Below are 14,712 nucleotides of genomic sequence, written 5' to 3' on the forward strand. Positions count from 1 at the left end.
AGAAATATCTTACTGCGTTATTTAGGCTTTTTTTACTTCCTATTTTTGTTCTTTACTTTCTGAAACTGATGTGTAATACCACAGCCTACACTAATCCTATACTACCTACTCAACATGATAATAACAGCATTTGAAAGGGAAGGGAATAATATATAGGATGTATGTTGTCAAAAATGAATGGGAAGTTATATCAGGATATGTATCAGGAAAAAGGAGAAAAGGTCACTTCAAGTAAGTATCCATACTTTATTGGATAATAAGGCAAAGAACAAAGAATACTTGAAAGAAATAAGGTTTCAGACTGAGCTGACCCTAGGAATCTGGGCCTAAACACAAAGACTGGATTCAGTCTACATATAGTTACCAAGAAATATTGTAAGTATACAGGTTTCTGTCTTTTCCATGATTAATAGTTTTAAGTCATTTGTGCAATAGTCAAGCATCTTCTGAACCATTTACATTGCTGTTCTGTACTATTTTACTTTTATTTCTCATCATCTTGATTTTCTAATGAAACAGATTTTCTTTTAGAGATACTCTAGAATCAAGTCTGTCCGTGAGGAGCTCACTGGGAGAAAAAAAAAAATCAAAAGCTTGGAGCCTGCAGACATGCTTGCATCTAAGCACTTTTTTTTTTTTCATTTAAAATATATATTAAAAGTCATCAGAATCTAAATGCACCAAATGCAATATATAAATATATAAAGTAGATTGGAATCTGTCCATGAGCTGGTATCTGTGAATTAAAATTTTAAAAACATATTTCACAGAACAAACAAAAGTGTAACCAGAACTTTCCATCATCAAAATATACCCCAAAAATCCATAAAATATCTTGTTTTCCTCATTTAATGATTAAATACGTTATACAAAATTCTATGTCAGTTCTATATACGAAATATACTGAATATACTGAAAAGGAAGATTAATAAGGCCATCTAGAGGAGAAAAGAATGTTGTGAGAACATGTCACACAGTTTCAGACTTCAGAATAAGACATTTTTAGAGACACGCCAACGGAAAATATATGTAACTAAGTAATTGATAATAAGTGTTTTTTACAATAATATGATCAGATATTTTGGTGATTGTGGTAAATCAAACGATATATTGTACATGTTTTTAGCAATGCAAAGTTTACAAGATGTATTAATACAGGCACGACTATATTTTTGTCTCTCGCAGAATTTTTGTGCAATGTTAAGTGCAGACATGTCTAAACAAACAAATTTTAAAAATGAAGATTAAAGTATAGTGCAGAGTAAATACTTATTAGGTAAACCATTTATTGACTCCTTTGAAAACACACAGCACACTGTCACAAGATACAACATGTGATAGAGATTAACTGCTCTAAGACGAAGTAACACAGGTTTTTCTGAAAATGAAACTTCCCATTTTCATCACTCATTACTCTACCTCTGATGGAATTTTTAATGATATCATCAGAGGCTGATTTACCAGAAATGAGCAGGGGAAAAACAGAGATGAGACAAAAATGAGTTCTCTTCTCATCACTGCACTGCAATGCTATCAATCCCTGGTCAACGTATGGATTGATTGGTGCCATAGGCTGGAAGTGCTGCTGTAATGTTTACTTCTCAGAAGTAGAAATGATAACATACATATGAGGAAACAGAAGAATACAGACACCAGATATATTGATAATTATTTCTCATGTTTAATAATGTACATAGGAAAACACTGCTTGCTCCCCTTCCATTACAAAGAATCAAGACACAGTTCTATCATTTGTCTTTAAACATCTTATAAAAATAAGTCAATATCATATAAACCAATTACTTTACAAGTTGCAGGGTTCCCATGGCATTAGGTCTCTTATATATGTATGCCACAACCTTAAGGAATAGTAAAGCTTTGAAATTTTAAAATTTACACTGAAACATCAAGAATGTTGATGCTATCCCACTTGCAACAGATGATTTTTAACCTCACCTATTCAGTAAATCATTTCTCTGAAAACATATGAACTGTTTGGTAGTGTTAGCCAGTCTCTCTCTCGATTTTTGACTGCAGACTTTCATATGAGGTTTCCACCTTCTCTTTTTATCAAAGTTCTTGGTTGAGCATCTTCCCTCCATAACGAGCATAATATAATGAGGCATACTCTGGGTTCTTCTCTAGTCAAACACATTTTTTATATTGTGCAAAGATTCTTGTTCAATATGAAGAACAACAAATTACTAACACTAATTACTCTAGTGTGCCACCTTCAGGACACCAAAAAGTGTAAAGTACTAGGCTAATTTGTTGCCATGTCCAATTCCATAAAAAATATTTTTAATACAATTGAACATACTTTTTGAGATCATTTGATTAAAAAAAAAAAAAAGAAAAAAAAGAGTTAAAATCAGTCTAACTTGAAAGCATTTGAAAGCTACTTTGCATGACTTTTTGCAAGCATGGAATGACTGCAGGCTATCAAATAAACAACCATGCTGATTCTCCACTTGTAAAATGCTGGAAGAGAATGCTCTCACAAGCAGCAGCAAAAGCAGAACACTGACAGCACTAAAGCTGTTTGCAAGTAGAAGTATGTGGTTAAAAACATACAGTTTTCTAAGTTAGTATGTTTTGATAACTTTTGCTTTTTTTCCCCTCCCAAACCCTGAGTGTTCTTTCATTATAATAAATTCAATTTACATACTAATTTTAGTGCATGTGTGTGTGCATATATAAAAATGAGTTTTAGATCCAGCCAGCTTCCTGAATGGAAGAAGTGTTGAGAAAGGATAGCAGCTGGTGAAGCTATCTTTAGCAAGAGAATTAGAAAAAAAAAAAAAAAAAAAAGGAGGGGGAACACAAGCATTACTTTCCTGCTGCAATGCTTGGACTTGCCAACAGGTTCTTTTGTCTTGCATTCTAACCATGATAAAGATTTCAATACTGGAGTTCTCAATCCTCAGAAGAGAATTAAAGTCAGCTAATATGAATTTTGACTATGTGAGAAGATGACAAAAGACTATTACAGAAACAAAAGGTAGATACAAGCTAAAATAATGACATTGAAGCTTAACACTTACAGGGACAAAGTGAAATGCTCAGATGAACTGAGAACTCTTCACTGAAAAGATGAACTAGGATCAAAAATCTGAACAACTGTGAAATAGAAAAAGGAACGTTATGTGTTCCTTCCAATATGAATCATTCCATGACTATTTCAAAAAGTGGCCTCAACAGTTTGAAAAGAGACAAATACATTATTCTGGGTATCTAGAAGTAGTATTATTACAGAATTTTAAAAATACAATTGAATTTTCCATTTCCTGTTAATATACATCAACATTCCATCTGAACAGTGTCATCAGCCATAGTATCTTATCTTATTCCCCCCAACAATGCTGTTGATAAAGCTCAGTGTGTATATGTATACATACATACAGATATTTGTATATATATATAAACACACACCCCACAGGATACTTTGGTTATGTTTACTATCCCTTCCTCGTTGTTGTCCACATGACCTTATTACCACTTGACCTCTCTTTTGTGTCTCCTTCCCTGTTTGCTAGAACTCATCTCCCAGCCTTTAACAGCAAAGGAAAGAACTGAAAATTCTCATGATCAGAAAGTACTCCTCTTAGTCTGCAACTTACTTTCATGTCGTTTGTGTCTTACCACAGGACGCATGCACTAATTTCAAATTGTAGTGACAAGCAGACTTTCATATAATTGAATAAATAAAATAAAAGAAATAAAATTTTCTAGCTCTTCTGGACCATAGACAACATTTAAGTATAGACATATTTTAATTACAGGTGTCCAACGCTTCTTAGAAAAATCCAGTATCAAAAAACCCTGCACTTCAATATATTAAAATGCATCCAACAAATATCTTACTGTAATACAGCATCTATGTTAGAACCTGACTTTTACATAACTTCAATTGAGCTTGTCTTTCATGTTAGAAAAATGCCTACAGATACAGTTCTCACATGCAGCTATTTTCAAGCACAAAAAGCATATTGATGAAATATTGATTGCAGAATTCTCAGCCTCTACATCAGGCAGCTGCTGTCGCCCTTAGTCAAAATCAAGAGATATATACCACAAAAGGAAACCGTCCCATTGTTCACATCCAACTTTTACCTCCATGGATAGTTCAGATTAATCAAATAATTTCTTTTTCTGATTTCAAAAGAGAAAGTGCAGAACGTTCTAGTAATGCAAAATGCAAAAACTATATGCACTGAGAACCAATAACTGATTCCATTTACTTTGCTGTTATGACAGGTTATCAATAAAGGTGTAATGGGTTTTATTTGCATTTCCAATACCACTGAATTCATCAAGAGTTGCCACATTTCCTTCCTAAACCAAAACAGTTTAAAGTAAATTCCCCAAAGAATGAAATGAGTAATGATAAAACTGGATGAAATTTAATATAACAAGATATTATATCATTTGCAGCATTTCTGGAAGAATACACAATTTTTTTTATTTTTCTTTTGGAGCATGCACACATATAAAAGGTATCTGGATATTTCTTGCTGACATTGATTATTTGCAAGTCAAGCTACTCCTGTCTACAACTTACTTATCCACAACATAACTCTGAAATTTGGAATAAAAGGAATGCTTTTAAATCAATCTTACCTTCATCTATTGAGGCTTCACTACTGTATCCATCATATTCTGCAGACAGGGGACTATATTTTTGTCTGGTTTCCCATACATAGTTTTTTTGCTGTCTGCCATCCACCACTGGCAGCCTGGAACTCTGGGTTCTAGACAAGGCCTCATGATATTTACCCAGTGCTTCATCTTCACTCTCAGATGATGAACCATGCTGATCTTTACTCATATAAGAGTTGTCTGTTTGAATAAAATAGAGCAAATCGACTACAGCTCAAAATAGAATACAAGAAAATAACCATAAGAGGTTATCATTGAAGATATTTAAGCTACTTCAACTAAAATTTCTGTAATAGTTTTAAATACCATCTTTCTGTTATTAGAGATATTGTGATTTTGTTATTTGAGAGCTAATTTTATTTTGGACAAAAACTGAGAGATGGTTAAGTCCCCAAAACATTCTAAAACTTATTAAATAGAGAATTGATCCATCTTTGTAAGCCGCACACACTGAAGTTCTTGAAACACTTCATTAACGAAGAAAATGCTCAAAGTATTTTATGTGAAGTAAAGTCAGTGCTGCTTCACTATCACACTTGGATACCTAACGTGTCACAGAAAGGCAACTCCTGATGCTTCACACCCAACTGATTTTTGCTGCAAGCATGCAAAATAAAGTAGAAATTAACCTGATTTATGAGAACAAGCCTATGACAAAATCATTTTAGGATATTTGTGTTAGTAGTACTTAAATTCACAAAAACAAATGGAAAAATGTCAGTATGGATGTTTGCATGCACAAATTCGTTTAACTTAGAATAAACAGCCCCTTGTTCAGTAACTCAAATTAATGCAGATTCTCATTACAGACACCTGGCAACAGCCAAAGATGCACAGAACAACCTAACTGGGTAACTCTCTTATCCCAGTTTCTCTGCAATGCCTGCTTCCGTGGCCAACTTGATCCAACCCACATCTCTCAAGTATGACTTCCCCCACAAGTCAAAGAATCAGCTGCATTTTTAGTTCTGTAATAATAAAGTTTCCCCCTCCCTTTTCCAAACATGGCTTCCATCCATATTTAATATGCTATGCAGATGTTTTGTAGATCTCATGTTCTAACAGGCATTAAATGAGTTCACGTAAACTTAATAAAGGTCAGTATTACCACTGCTCTATGTGAGAAAGCCTACAGTATATAATCTGCCTACTGAAAGCAGAACTCCAAGATGCCCACAACACTGTTGTTATGCTCTTTATTCTGCTAGTGAACATTGTCTAACACGTGACCCAGACTAGCAGAGCCTCTTCTCCTCCCTTTCATGCCCTCATCCTAGTCCCTGGCCTAGCTCTAGTTCTGCATTTGGGCCCCTCAGTACAAGAAGGACATCAAGGCCCTGGAGTATGTCCAGAGCAGGGCCACGAAGCTGGTGAAGGGCCTGGAGCACAAGTCCTGTGAGGAGCACCTGAGGGAGCTGGCGTTGTTTGCTCTGGGGAAGAGGAGGCTCAGGAGAGACCTCATTGCTCTCTACAACTACCTGAAAGGAAGCTGTGGGTTGGCCTATTCGCAAAGGTAACTACTGACAGGACTAGAGGGAATGGCCTCAAGTTGCACCAGGGGAGGTTCAGGTTGGAAATGAGGAGACATTTCTTCTCAGAAAGAGCAGTCAGGCATTGGAATGGGTTGCCCAGGGAGGTGGTGGAGTCACTGTCTCTGGGGGTGTTCAAGGAAAGGTTGGATGTGGTGCTTAGGGATATGGTTTAGTGGATGATAGTGGTGGTAGGGAGATGGTTGGACCAGATGATCTTGGAGGTCTTTTCCGACGTTAATGATTCTGTGATTCCATGATTTCAGCTCCTATTAGTCTTCATCTTCACACCCAGCCAGCCTCACTCCTCTGCTTGGGCATTCTGACTAAAGAAGGGATTCAGCTTACTCAGAAATCAGCCATAGGAAATTTGAGTAATTCAACCCATACTAGCCATCTAAGTCTCTTTTACAGTCAAGTTTTTGTCTCTTCCTATTACAAAGGTCCTTTCTTCCCGATTTTAGGTAAGCTTCTACGTGTCTCTGACACTGGAGAAGTGCTTTCCTACATTTAAAGTACATACTCCAATACACAGAAGTGCTAAAGCGTTTTTTCCCATACTGGAAACAGCTAAAGTTTTTAAACTTGAAAAAAAAAATCAGATAGAAAGCATGTCAAATTTCATCCAAATTATTTCAAATTTGGCACACTGTTAAAAGTAAGGTCTTGTAATGGAAAATGTCAAGAAACCTTATCTGCAGATGGTGCTACCATTTCCACATGCAATGCATACATAATTTTAATTTAGTATTTGTAGGAAAACTGTTGCTTTAATAGACTGCTAATGAGCAACTAGATCTTCCAGCTGTAGGCTATCAATTTTAATTCACATCCAACAGACATAGTGCTTCCTATTGTACGGATGGCTCTAAAGCAAATTCAATTCCACTGTTCACCTGTTGAGAATGTCACGCTAGGTGGGATATATTCTGGTTAGCAGATTCACTACAAGAGGCTGCTCAGAAGTAGTCTCCTTCACTGCTATACAGACAAAAATTTTGCATCTCAGATGGCCCTCAGCAGGTTGAAAATTGTCACCTGGGAAACTTCCATAAATAAAACAGGGCATGCCAGGGCTCAAAGATAATGCTAGACATCAGCACTAGATACATCATTTACAAGGAATGTATTTGCAAATATGAAATTAGGTGAATTAATCAGTCTGCATAAAGTATCAAAAACAGAACAGCATAAATCATGGAAGCAGCATGTTTGAAACAAGTGCTGAAAGTTATGCCTCTAAGAATACACTGATATTTGTAAGCAGCCAGAAGATCTCAGTGATACCACATATTTTTTGTCCAGTTCGTAATATAAAAGAACAGGAAAGAGAGGACGTATACTACTAATAAAAGTAATGAAACAAGACCTCTTCAGAGGACCTGTTTAGAGTTAAAACACAAGTTGTCCATGGAAAGATTTTTTAAATGAACAATATAAATCTATTTCAGTTTCTTTGGCAAAGCAAAACAACAACAACAAAAAAGAAAAACACCTTCCTCTGGTATTTAAAAAAAATATATATGTATCCCTAAGGATTTTATGCCTTTCCTTGCCACTTACTTCTCTTTTAATGTTTATACCTTAGTCAGAAGCCTACCTAAAGAGAATTCATTTTCTTAAAGACTTCTGTTTATTTGGCTAACACAGCTCATATAGCGTTATTAACCTATTGAAACCTATTTATTTATTTATTATAGCAGAGAAAATACAACTTTTGATAGAGAATATACTTTACAAATATTGTATCACATGAGGAAATAACAGATAAGATCACATTTTATGATACAAACACAGTAATCACCTACTAAATCAAATTTTAAAAAATTTAACTGAAATTTTCAGATAAGGAAACACACACTGAAAACAAACAAACAAACAAATAAAAAGCCTAAAACCTTATTTCCTTTATCAGATTATTCATTTCTCTACAGAAGCAGCATCTCCAGAAAAGCCTGTTGCTTTTTAAAAAATCACTACACAGCCTGCAACACAACTTTGTAAAAACACTGGATTTCACTTCTTGTTCATAAACTTTTATTGCAATACCGTTGTCATATCGCTTAGAACTGGATGTTGAAGACAGCACACACAGCACTCATATCAACAACACACAGATTTCCTCTGTAAGACTACAACTTTCTTTAAGACAAGCCTTGTTCTTTCTATACTTAAAAGCATTAATTGTCACTTGTCATTCATTCTGTCTTGAAATTACCTTACATGTCTTTGAAATACATTCTGAAGATCTGCTATAATGCCAATATAACAGAAGTTCATTTTCCCCCTCTGTCATCTTTGCACATTTTATGCAACGGTTTTAAAATACACAAAATCACAAAAAATACTTTAGCAGAACAAGTCTTAATTTCCAGTATTAATTAATTTCTAGTCTTCGACAGAAGCCACAAAAGACACTTGAGAAAAGGTAAGAAAAACTGTACATAGAAAAAGAAAAGTTAGAACATAGGAAAGACATTTATTAATCAGTTCCTTTAACTAATACTTTAAAAAGTAATTAACTTCCCAGAAATATCAACATAATTATAAAATGAAGCCCTGACAAAACAGACCTACTTTCATTGACAGGAAACACTATTATTAAAGTGAAACGTGTAAATTATGTGAAAGAAGTAGGAAGTATTATAAGTTTCAGGAAAGGTTGAAGAATGCATTTTGCTGACAGACTTCTCACCTTTTCCTGCTGTCTTCTTATTACAGAGCTCTCCTGATTTATTTTCTGATTTCTCTGAGTATTTCTTTTTACCTATTTTTACAATGGTAGCTGATGCATCACCTTCACTCTTGGTTATAGATTTTCCTTTTCTGTCAAAAAAGGTTTCAGATTTCTTTTCTTTGATTTCATTAATGCAATTGGGATGTTCATTGTGCGTCTTCCTCAAGCTGGAGTTTGATAATTTTTGCTTCTGTACATCAACACATTTTGTTTCTAAATCTTGTGGAACAGTCATATTGTGCACTTCTTCAGAATCATTACATTCAATTCCAGGAGATCGTTGTTTGTTTTTTTTATTCAATTGATTCTTAGAATTATCTGATACTGCATATATGCAACTACCTTGTTTCTCAGTAGATTCCTCCATCATAAGTTTATTACTTTGCAGGCTACCATCCTTCAGTAACTTATCATTTGCAAAATACCCATTTTCTCCTACTGCTTCCCTTTTGAAAGATCTTCCTATATTCTTCAAATCCCAAGGAACTTCCGTATCATCTAAATGACCGTTACTATCTCTGCCTTTCAACTGGCACTGTTTTTTGCCCATGACATGGTCAGATACTCCATCTTCATTTGTACCTTTTTTTACAAGATCTAATGAATTGGAATAATGAGTTTCAGCAATACCATTCTTTGCTTTCATATACATTTCCTTAGGCTCAGTTAACAATGGTGTGTTTTCCTCTTTACCACCTTGCATAGGTTTATCATTCTGTATTTTGGAGCTTTCATCTTCTGCACGAAGGCCATTTATCATGCTTGTTACTTGTTCAGTTACCGTATCGGCTACGCTGTAGCTGACTTCTCCAACAACACTAGTCAGATCATCTACAACATTGCTGAGAGTGTCCACCAGAGAAGACACAGAGGGAAGACTCAGATTTTGGTGGAAGTTTCTGAAAAACGCCATTTGTCCAATCTATTCAGCAGCAAAACAAATTCTTTTTTTTTTTGAAAGATCTTCCATTTCACAAACAGGTAAACATCATTTCTTCAAGTTCTATTTCATAGCTATTTACTTTTGCTACCTCAAACTCGATACATTTAACAGGGGAGACTGCAGCTTTACTCTTTCCATTCAACATTCATAGAAAATAATAAGTTAAGTATCAAAAATAAATATCTTGAAATGAAGCCACAATCAACCAGCAAAATGACAGTCTTCTATCAACTGTAGCATCAACTAGCCATAATAAAATTCATTATTTTCAAAAATAAGACAACTGTGTGAGGAACGAAAATGTATTTTTATTCTAACCTGCAAAGAAGAAGTTGTAAGACATTTAAATTATGACCTTTCATGAATGTCACACGACAGTAAGCTTTTAACATACTAACTGCACAAACACACATGTAATGGAGAATTCCTGAGCCCCAAATATGTGTTGTATTTTACATAACATAACATATTTCAAAACACAAAGACTTGTTCTGTAGCAAAAAGTACATTAAGAAGGAAAACTTGATTTCCAGAAGCAATAATTTTTTCTGTCTCCAAAAAAAATGAAAATTTAGCTGCACTTTTTAAAAAGGTGGAAGGAAAGAAAGTCTCAAATTTCCTATTCTGTCCTCTGGTGCTTGTCTCTTCTTTCAAAGCAGCTAACAAAGTGCATTCAATACCTGCATCTCAGAGGTACTGAAAGTTTTGTTTTGTTTTAACCAAGCCTCCGTATCTTTTAGGACGTCTGCTTTTTTGTTTATAAATATATTATAAGACATTATTAAAAAAGCATAGAGATAAATTGTTAGCCAATTAAAAAGATCTACTTAGCTTCTGATGTTTTACTTCTTTAAGATTATTTTCCAAGTGAGTAAATACAATACCTTATCCAAAAAGTCAGTAAAAGATTTTAAAAGGCTGAGTGAAAACTCAAGAATTCCACCCACAAATTTACTTGAGAAGATTTAATTGTACACTATTATGGGGTGATTAAAATATGTTCAGGAGTATTCACACAGTGCATGAGAAATATCTAAATATGAGAAATATCTAAATAAGTAAATGTCAACTCCTTAGTTGCACTGTGCTTGAATTTCTGTGGCTTGTGAATACAAAAGTTTCTTCCTTTCCACATAATTCAGAATCACAGTAAAGAGTCAACGCAGTATGTTTTCATCACTTGAGCAAAATGATTATCTGAGTATTTCTACACCTCCTTGTAAAAATGCAGATTCTTGTAACTTGAAGTTTAATGTTATATTTCAGATACTTACAAAGTTTATCTCGTGAATTTGTTCTTGTAGTGTATCCAGAATCAAGATCTGGGAAGCCACCAACATTTTCAAAACACATCTTCTTATTAATATATAGGAAAAGTAGCAGCATGAGGATAATGAATACCCCGACAGCAGACAGGAATCCAATTGCTTCAGGAGATACTAAAAGAAAGAGAAAGACACATACAAAAAAAACAGTCTTGTAAAAATAAAACTTGTAAAAGTTTTATTATCTATCAGGATTGGTCATTAATAAACACTACTAAAGTTCCAAGTATAAGTAAGATATAATATACATCGGCTTCTTCATTAGAGTTAATGTTTAACAGTGTTGAAGTTCTTCATTTTTTTCTCCTCTGATCATCTTTTCAGAGAATAGAAGGTATCTGGTTCTAGTAAGGGATGACTGACATTGTAAGTAAGAGGTTCTGCTGTAATACTGGACCCCATAATGAGATAGGACCTCAGCAGAAAATGGAGGGATTATCAGCATGCACTAAGGCTGATGACTTTTGATGGAATGCCTCGGAGCATCTCCCCTCTCCAGAAGGGGCATGAGGTTTGGCTACCTGGACTCAGAGACAACACTGCTGGGGAGTGACTGGGCCCTTGCTGGTGAGGACATTGCCTCTGCCAGCCTTGCTATGCTCAGCTTCTGGCTCCTCCTTCTTAGGGATCAGCTGGCCCTTGCTGCTCCTTAACAAACAGGATTCTGTGTGAGCAACAAAACTGAAAGAAAAAAGCACATGACTGTACGTTCCTTATCCTGGTATTTGTACTGCTTGCATATAAAACAAGAAAGAGCTATGTGAGATAAAGCATACTTAACTGAAACCTGGTAGAGGAACCAAGGCTGAAGTAGACTGATGTGTCTCAGTGTATAAAATAAAGAACATGTAATCGTCACAAAGCAGATAACTGAAAGGGAGTTTTGGGCATCTTTTGTGGGAACAGAATCTTGCAAGTCCATCAGAATCTAAGTATTCACAGCCGTAATACCATAAGGCCAAGATTATTTAGGAAATTGTTTTAAAAATACAGAACCTGGGAATGGATGTATGAAATGGGACCAATGAGGAAAAAGCAATTAGGGGCAACTTTATTATTTGAAATGAGTCTTCTTCTATTTACAGAAGATTTATTGGATTTGTTAATACCGTCTGCAAAGCCCTTGGCATTTTACATTAGGAGTTTAATATTGTGTGGCAACATCTCTCACTACATAAAACAGAGCAGGATAAAAGAAAAGTTGACAGCAGACTCCGTGTTTGTGGAGATGCAAAACAGAAAGACAAGAAGCAACAGTCAGAAGTAGCAGCAAAGAAAATCACAGTTGGATATGGGGGCAAGGAGGGGTGGAATTCAGAATAAGAGGGGTTAAGCACTGGAACATATTGCCTAGATTGTGCCCCTGCAGCCCATGGGTCCCACATGGAGCAGATCTCCACACTGCAGCCCCCCCCATGGGTGGAGGAGCCCCCGGTGGAGCAGGTGGATGTGGCCTGGAGGAGGCTGCGGCCCATGGAGAGCCCCCGCAGGAGCAGGCCCCGGGCCGGAGCTGCAGCCTGTGGACAGGAGCCCACGCAGGAGCAGGGGGTCTGGGGGGAGCTGCCGCCCACCCGTGGGGGACCCGTACTGGAGCAGTTTGCTCCTGGGGGATGGACCCCGTGGGATGGAGCCGTGTGGGAGCAGTGCTTGGAGAGTTGCTGCCTGTGGAAAGCCACAGAGGATCAGTTCGGGAAGGACGGCATCCCGTGAGAGGGACCCTGCATGGGGCTGGGCAGAGAGTGACCGTGAAGGAGCATCAGAGATAAAGCGTTAGGGACTGACCACAACCTCCATTCCCCTGTGCTGCGTGGAAGATGGTAGAAGAGAGTGGATGGGGAAACGTGTTTTTAGTTTGCTTTTAGTTTCTGACTGCACTGGCCTGTCAGTAATAGGCAATAAATTACATTAATCTATTTTGTGTCTGTTTTGCTCATAAAAATTGGTGAGTGATGTCCCTGTCTTCATCTCAAACCTTGAGTCCTTTTCATCATTATTTTCTCCCCCTTTTCTTTTGAGGACTGGGAGTGAGAGAGAAGTTGTGGTGCAGCTTAGCTGCCCAGCTGAATAAAATCAAGGTGCGCTTTCCTAAAAAACTACATAGCAAAGAAATGCACCTTTCTAAAAGGAACTGCTCTGATTTGCACTTCCATCCTGAGCTGGACATCTGGATCCATCTGAAACAGTGCAAATAATTTTTACTCCACATTTACCTCTGACCAAGACATCATGTAATATTGTGCGTAAAACCCTCACCTCTCCCCCTACAACTTTCAGAAGAAAATGAACTTCGCTATAGCTTTGAACCATCCATCCTGACAAAATTACTGAAGAAATACCAAAATGTCAACCAAAGAAGACTCAAAGAAATAAACCATCATCAGATTAGAAGCTTGTATTTGGACAAGCTTCAGTATTTTTTTCATGTTTTATTAGATTATATCAGAATAATTAGGAAAGCATGAGCAATTTTTAATTAACTCAGTTAAGCTAGAAACTCTATCTTAAGAAGAACCGAAGGCAAAGTTAGAAATGATTGAAAGTCTTAAAGATCTCACCTTCACCTTTCAAACCACTGAAGTCCAAGACAAAACAAGAAATATAAAAATGCAGTACAACTACTGAATAGAAACAGAATTTAAAAAAAAAAAAAGTCCAACAGGGTAGAGCAGGTGAGCCTAATTTTCAATTTCAGACAATGTACAGAGATCCATATAGTTAGAGCTCCCCATCAGTCCTTCAGGATGAGACAATCTGCTGTCAAGCAGAGCAACTAGGTGAGAAAAGTGGGATTTCTGTCCATAGAGAACAAAAAGTTATAACATTATCATTATATATATATTTTTAATTGTTTTCATTAACATGAATGAATAGAAAGAAAAACACTTTGCCTTATGAAACTTCTTGGTTGCACATGCTCTGATTACCTGATATTCTCTTCAAAAGTCTGTCTGTTTAATAAAATCTTATGATTTTATTAAAATCACTTGCTATAGCTGAAGTTTATGGCAACTCTGCCTCACACTGAAGGCCTTTAATTTTCAAGAAAAATAGTTAAGCCATGACCAAGAATGTGCTGGAAAAAAAAGTTACAGACATAGCGGTGATTTTTTTTTCTACTAAAAAATAAAGCAAAATAATTGAAAAAGCCCTGATATTCCCTGATTTAGAGGTAAATTTGGCAAGTTTCAGGCATCCATTAATCATTTTCATGAAATCTTCCTAAATATGAAAAAGCTTTGAAATTTTTGAAAAAAAGTCTCTGTGCTATGTATCTTCCTTTTTGACCTCAAAGTCCAATCGATGAAATCTCCCAAGGCTCTGCTGGCAGTAAGCATTCTCCCCTCCTCCCAAGACTGCATATGGATAAGTGAGAACATTTGAACAACATCCATTTTTCTCAGTTACTGATCCCAACCCAAATGAGACTAGAGACTGGGCTGAGAGCAGAGTTTCTTCTTTCTTCAGTAACTTCCAGTTCTAACATCTATTAAACACAGAGACAGAAAGGGCAGACAGAAG

General features: G+C 36.1%; 1 protein-coding gene across 5 annotated transcripts in view; it reads right to left on the reverse strand.

Moving 5' to 3' along the window:
* The window catches only part of SYT14 (synaptotagmin 14), a 90,083-nt gene that overhangs the window by 50,662 nt on the left and 24,709 nt on the right, over positions 1-14,712 (reverse strand). For 2 of the 5 annotated variants that reach the window (XM_084512297.1, XM_084512296.1), the window contains exons 3-4: positions 11,143-11,307; positions 4,621-4,839 (exon numbers count right to left, since the gene is read on the reverse strand). In XM_084512297.1, coding sequence (XP_084368423.1) covers positions 4,621-4,839; positions 11,143-11,307 — 384 coding nt within the window. Of the gene's footprint in view, positions 1-4,620; positions 4,840-8,883; positions 10,181-11,142; positions 11,308-14,712 lie in introns of those variants that run through there. The other 3 variants (XM_084512295.1, XM_084512294.1, XM_084512298.1) reach the window with 2 other exon arrangements.

The sequence above is a fragment of the Aythya ferina genome (assembly GCF_964211825.1).
Source record: "Aythya ferina genome assembly, chromosome: 3".
Taxonomy (NCBI): domain Eukaryota; kingdom Metazoa; phylum Chordata; class Aves; order Anseriformes; family Anatidae; genus Aythya; species Aythya ferina.